The following is a 7,033-nucleotide window of genomic DNA, read 5'->3' on the forward strand; positions in this document are numbered from 1 at the left end:
CAAAGGGATGCTACATTTCACGTCTAGCCCTTTCTCTGCATTTCAAAATGGAGTAGTAGAGAGAAAGAACTCGACATTACAAACCATGATTAGATGCACATTAGAAGATGCTGGCTTAGGAAAACAATTCTGGTCAGAAGCATTACAATATTCCAATTATACACAAAATAGAACTTGGTCCAGTATTATAAACAAGACACCATATGAATTAATGTACAATAGAAAACCCAAAATAGCACACATGCACATATTTGGAGTCACAGCGGATGTACACATACCAAAACAATTGAGGCGTAAAGGAGAGAACGTGTCCAGAAGACTTAGATTCATGGGATACGAAACAGGCACAAAAGGGTACAGATTTATTGATAATAACAACAAATTTATAATTTCTAGAACAGCTGTATTTCATGAACAGGCCAATTGGTCTAAAATACATCTTAATGAAATATTCCCAATCACAAGCTCAGACACTGAACATCAAGATAAAATAGATAGAGAAGGATGCAATCACAACACACATAAAAGCAAAAATAAAACATGGATAAATAGTCAACACAGAATAAAGACAGATTCATTAACAAAAAAGGAGGCAAGATACTTACACGATAACGATAGTAAACCAGAAAAAATAATCAGATGTAACAGAAATCAAGTGCCAAGCAAATACAAAGATTACGTAATGTACATGGATAGTGAAACATCAACGCCAAACACATACGAGGAAGTATTAAAGCTTCCCACTGAAGAAAGAAGAAAATGGGAATTAGCCATGACCAAGGAGATGGACAGCTTACAAGGATTAAATGTATTCACACCTACACCTGCACCTAAGGATAAAACTATTATAGGCACCAGGTGGATATACAAAATTAAAAATCTGGAAGAAGGCAACACATTATATAAAGCTAGATTAGTTGCACAAGGTTATGCTCAAAAATATCCTGAGGATTACACAGACACATATTCTCCCACAGTAAGAACTGAGAGTGTCAAAACAGCTTTAGTTATAGCATCTGCACTTAACCTTAATGTATTCCAATATGACATACAGACTGCGTATCTACACGCAAAACTTGACAAAGAGATATATGTAAGAGCACCTCATAGTCAATACACAAACAAAAATGAAACGTGGTTATTAAATAAAAGTTTGTACGGGTTAAAACAATCTGGCAAACGCTGGTATGAATGTTTAGTCAAAGTACTCAAAACTATGAATTTCAATGCCACTACTGCAGACAACTGTTTCTTTGTCAAAAAAGAGGATGACTCCTTAGAATTTGTGTTAATTTATGTGGATGATATTTTGTATATAGGTAAACATAAAGAAAAAAGAGATGCATTTGTAACAAAACTAAATGAACATTTTTCTTTAAAATCATTAGGAAAGGTAAATAAATATCTTGGAGTTCAAATCAGTAAAACCAAAAAAGGATTCAAACTTTCTCAGAAAGATAAGATTATAGAACTCCTAAACAAGTGTAATTTAAATGATGCTAAACCTTGTGACACTCCTATGCAAACAGACTTCTTAAGGAACATAGATGAATCATCCCCTGAATTTAAGGATAATACACTCTACAGATCAGTTATTGGTTCCCTCTTATATATTTCCAATTGGACTAGACCTGATATTGCATTACCCCTCAATCTGTTATCCAGATACGTTAGCAAACCCTTAATGTATCATTGGGAAGCCGTTAAAAGAATATTAAGGTACTTAAAGCACAGCTTAGATTTCTGTTTACTACTGGAACCTAATAATATCAAAGAGCCCATCCTCACCTGTTACGCTGATGCGGATTGGGCAGGTGATACCATATGTAGAAAAAGCACATCAGGTTATATATTTTTTCTTAACGATTGTCCAGTTTACTGGTATACTGGAAAACAGGATTTAGTAGCCACATCAACAACTGAGGCAGAATATGTTTGTTTGTCCAAAGCCTCCAACAATCTTGTATGGTTTAATGATTTATTGTCAAATACTTGGAAGAAACCCTCATTACCATTTATCATACACGAAGATAACAAAGCTGCTATTGAGATATCTAGGTCTGATGCTATTGGTCAAAGATCCAGACATATAGATATAAAATTCAAGCACGTGAGACAATTATCTCAAGATGGATTTATTAAAGCAGTTCACTGCGAAACATCAGAACAAATAGCTGACATATTGACTAAGCCTTTGACATCTAAACAACACAAATATTTAACTTCCAAATTACAAGTTTTGTATTGTTCTGAATCTGAATGTAATTATTGTTGTATATCGAATCGGCATTTAGAGGGGGATTTGTCACAAGTAAATGCCTTATTCTCTAATAGGGAAACTGTATATACTCGGGGTATTAGGGGTTAATTTATTCTTCCTCTCCTAATATATTCATATGTAACCACTCCCATCCTTTTACTCCGCCTTGTGAATATAAAAGGGGTTGTATGCACCTCCTCCTTGCTTCTATCTATGAGTACTTAGAGAATATAGAATGCCTACTGTAAATAAACAGTGTTATGTTTGAATACTTTATTCTTAAATCATTTATTGAGTCTGATCCTTAAAATTACGCAACAAGTAGAATGCTTATCTTACAGAAGTACTGCAACACAGCATACTTTTTAAATTTTTTCTTCCTCTCTTTTTCATTGTAATTCTCTTTTGCTACCTTCAGCTCATTCTGCAGGTTTCTATCTCTGCAGTTCTTTGCAATTTGAAAATAGGAAATTAAGCAATGTCAGGTTTCCAAAAAATGTAGTATTTCTACAAATTATCTACAGTAATATACACTAATCTTCAAAATAAAAGCAAGGAAACACAACACTGTAGAATGCTTGGTGTAGATGCTGGCTACATTTCTACAAGCAGTTTCAAGGCAAATGGAAACAAACTTTATTTTTGCAAAGTACTGTATTTACAAATACAATAGTTTCTGAAGTACAGTACTTAAAAAGAAGCAGAGCAATTTGAAAAGGGCTTTCAAACAAACAGTAGAGTACTAGGGAGCAGGGGTGTCAAACTTGCGGCTTTCACGGCGGCATCACGTGATGTATCGGGACTTTTTCTCCTTCGCTAAACCAGGTGGGGGCAGGGCCAGCACGTGACGCATCTGACACCATGGGCTGGGAGTTTGACAGCCCTGCTATAGAGGCACAAAAAAGAACATTTGAAAATACTTACAGAGGCAATTCTCCAGTCCTTTTTGCCAAGCCAGCAAAAAACGATCCTCCAGGAAGCCGAAAATCCTCCACGCAGCAGCAAAAACAAAAAACAAAAACAAACTCGGCACTGGCTTCAAAATCACCAAATCTTGTTTGGGCATGGGACCAGGAGAAAAAACAACCCAGTTTCAGAAAATTGCATGTCATAACCCCGAACGGCAAAGGGAAGTTACAGAGTAAAAAAGGGCTGTCACTGCAGCAGTGACTGAATCCAAGTCACATAGCTACAGAGCCCTCTTTTTGGTCGCAGTTTTGAATTTCTAACAAGTACCCTTTCTGGATACATTCGTTCTTGTGAAAATTTGCTAAATATCTGGGGTATTACCTGTATTTAGATGTAAAATACACCCTGACATAGAATTTTCTGATTGAAAACTTGTGATTTTTAATAAATCCTGCTTTCACTTCTTGATAGGTTCAACCTCTTTCTGTATGCAATGACAATTGCTATTCAGGGACCAGGAAGAGGAAAATAGAAGGGAAGCCATTTTGCTGTTATGACTGCATTCCATGTGCAAAAGGGAAAATTTCAAACCAGATGAGTAAGAGCTGCTTTGCGGAAAACTGTTCAGACTCCTTACAGTAACTGTGATTCAAAATGCTAATATTTAAACCTCTTAAGGCAGGGGTGTCAAACTCGTGGCCCATGTGCCGGATGCGTTACACGCTGGTCATACCCACATCCTGTTTAGCGAAGAGGAAAAAAGTTGTGATATGTCACGTGACGACTCCGTGATGATACAATTTTGACACCCCTGTCCAAAGAGGACTTTTATTGCCATGACTGAATGAATGATATTCCTTCATAAATTTAAAAATGAACAGATATTTAGAGAATCCAAAAATAAATGTTTGGTTTGAGTTGTTCTAGATTGTTACAGATAATGGCTTCTGATTAATGCAGAACTAAGTAATTAAAAGATAAGCTCAATGAAAATCTAGTTCTTTTGTAGGATGAGGGATTTTCCCAAGAAAGATAGGAATGAAGGGAGGGGGGATGGAAAAGGAGACAGAGAGGGAGAGGGGGGACAATATATATAAAAGAAGAACAGGGTAGAATTGTAATCACAAAACAATGTGTAAGTATTACACATTCTGGCATATTTAAAGCATGGCACTAAATATACAATAAGAGATTATCATTTAATTAATGCCATTACTTAGCTCCTACATGAACTCTCAATCCCAGTACATTGGTATTTCTAGAAATTGACCATGATATTTTCTTTTTCCAGATGCAGTTGATTGCTTTCAATGTTCCGAAGAACACTATGCAAACAAGGCTCAAAATCTCTGTATTCTAAAAACTACAACCTTCCTGTCTTACAATGAGCCACTGGGAATCACTTTGGCCACTGTTAGTCTCTTCTTTTCTTTCTTGACAGCTTTAGTGTTAGGAATCTTCATTAAAGAGCAGGACACACCCATAGTCAAAGCCAACAATAGGAATCTCACCTACATTCTTTTCATTGCCCTCCTCCTTTCCTTCCTTTGCAGCTTACTCTTCATTGGGAAACCTGACCAAATGAAATGTCTCTTGCAACAAACTGCTTTTGGTATCATCTTCTCCATAGCCCTTTCTTGCATTTTGGGGAAAACAACCATTGTTGTTATTGCTTTCATGGCCACTAAGCCAGGCTCCAAAATGAGGAAATGGGTGGGGAACAGGTTGGCCAAAGGTATTATCCTATCTTGCTCCATAGCACAATTCACCATTTGTATAGTATGGTTGGCAATTTCTCCCCCATTCCCAGATTCAGACATTCACTCCATGGCTCAAGAAATTGTCTTGGAGTGTAATGAAGGTTCAGCTATCATGTTTTACCTTATCCTTGGCTTTATGGGGTTCTTGGCTTCTATCAGCTTCACAGTGGCCTTTCTAGCCAGGAGGTTGCCTGACAGCTTTAATGAAGCCAAATTTATCACCTTCAGCATGTTGGTCTTTTGTAGTGTCTGGGTATCATTTGTCCCAACCTATTTGATTACAAAGGGAAAATATATGGTGGCCGTGGAGATCTTCTCAATTTTGGCTTCGGCAGCTGGATTACTGGGCTGCATCTTTTTCCCCAAATGCTATATTATTATTTTTAGACCTGATTTGAATACAAAGGGACAGTTAATAAAGAAATGATTCAGATTTTGCTTATTGGTGTGGAATTAGTGTTCCCCTAATTCCAACAGTAAATGTGGGACTCATTTCATGACAGAATTGTTGACTCAGCGCCATAAATGTAAGCATATAATCTCAACAAAAATTTCTATTAAAGATCTCTTACACATAGTGAAGAGGATGTCAGGGTTCCAAGTAACAGCCCAGATGAAATCAAAACTCCAAGGCCAGAAGGTTCCTCAAAGTATAGATTTATTAGGTATGTCATATTGGCACAGCCTGTGAAAACCCAACTCTGAAGCTCCCCGGGTTTTCCCCACCCAGTTCAAAATCCAAAGCTCATCTCCCCTCTACACACAACCATCACATGCCCCAATTAGGTCACAGTCCCAGACCCGAATGACTCCCATCCACACCCTGCCAGGTGCTGGTAAGAGTGTCCTTGGTTCCCAGGAGGAAGACTGTTACTTTGGTTACATGTTTCCCCAGCTGGCGCCAGGGTTGACAGAGGAACATTTATATGCAGAAGCCTATAATTAGAAAAGGATTATAAAATTCTATCAAGTAACAGTAATTCTCGTTTCCTTGAGAACAATGTTAGAGTTTGCAGCAATCCAACCAGCACACAAGTAAATAATTAAGCAGGATTCATGTATAAAAGAAACTTCTTTATATACAGTAATATAAAACATGATGCATGTATACAGTACCCATGCAGCAGAAGCCAGAACCAGAACTCAGAATCCAGAAGTACAGAATCTATATAAACACAGAAGCAATAATGCAAGGACAAACCAACTCTTTTATACATAACAATCAAGCTCAGCCATGTCCAGGCTCCAAACTGTCTGAGTCACATAACAGTCCCCAGTGGCTGACCTGTTGCCATGTCTATTCCAATTCATGACCTCTTATACACTGACATGCCTCCCTTCATGACTGGAATAGACAGAAAACCAAATAACTTAATATTCTTCAGAGACCTGTATTTGAAGACCCAAGTTCACAGTTCCCTTCAAATACCTGAGAATCCCTTTTACACCCATCCAATGCAATTGTGTTGGTGCAGCAGTAAAGTGACTCAAGATGCTTACTGCACAAGCTATATCTGGTTTGGACCACTGCGACAGATATAACAAGCTCCCTATTGCAGACTGATATATCTCTTTTTTTTTTTTTTTATTGAAAAAGTTTTCAAATACAAATTTTTCCCCCTTTTTTTTCCCCCTCTCCCTCCCCCTCCCTAACCCCCCTCCCCACCCATCCCCCCGTGACTTCTTCATAACAAAAAAAAAACCTAATTCATAACAGATTACTTACTCCCTCCTCTAAATATTGACCTTTACTTACTAAAAATATTATTAATATTATAACATCCCCCTTTATCCATACATTTCAGAAAAGAGAAAAGAAAGAAAAAAAAAGACATTATACTATAACATTATAGAATAACTTCTCCACTTTAAAACTATACGATAAGTCCTACTTTAACATTTAATCTTCTATATATATTACTATAACATTTCAAAGCGGCCTTCCCCATAAAATCTAGTTTAACATTTATTCCACTCTATCCATTTCCTCCACTCCCCTAAATATATCACTTAAAAATCCCTTTTCTTAGACTAATCAATCTACTAACTAGCTTATTCACCCACTATCATGCAAAATTACCATACACAACATTTCTTAATATCT

General features: G+C 37.0%; 1 protein-coding gene across 1 annotated transcript in view; it reads left to right on the forward strand.

The window, feature by feature from the left end:
* Nucleotides 1–5,356, forward strand: part of LOC139317619 (vomeronasal type-2 receptor 26-like) — a 31,401-nt gene extending 26,045 nt beyond the window's left edge. The window contains exons 6-7 of the mRNA XM_070944706.1: nt 3,641–3,767; nt 4,461–5,356. Coding sequence (XP_070800807.1) covers nt 3,641–3,767; nt 4,461–5,356 — 1,023 coding nt within the window. The remainder of the gene's footprint in view (nt 1–3,640; nt 3,768–4,460) is intronic.
* The last annotated feature ends 1,677 nt before the right edge of the window (nt 5,357–7,033 follow it).

Source organism: Pituophis catenifer, unplaced genomic scaffold (genome assembly GCF_029215685.1).
Source record: "Pituophis catenifer annectens isolate HBS135680 unplaced genomic scaffold, rPitCat1.0.hap2 SCAF_5, whole genome shotgun sequence".
Classification (NCBI taxonomy): Eukaryota; Metazoa; Chordata; class Lepidosauria; order Squamata; family Colubridae; genus Pituophis; species Pituophis catenifer.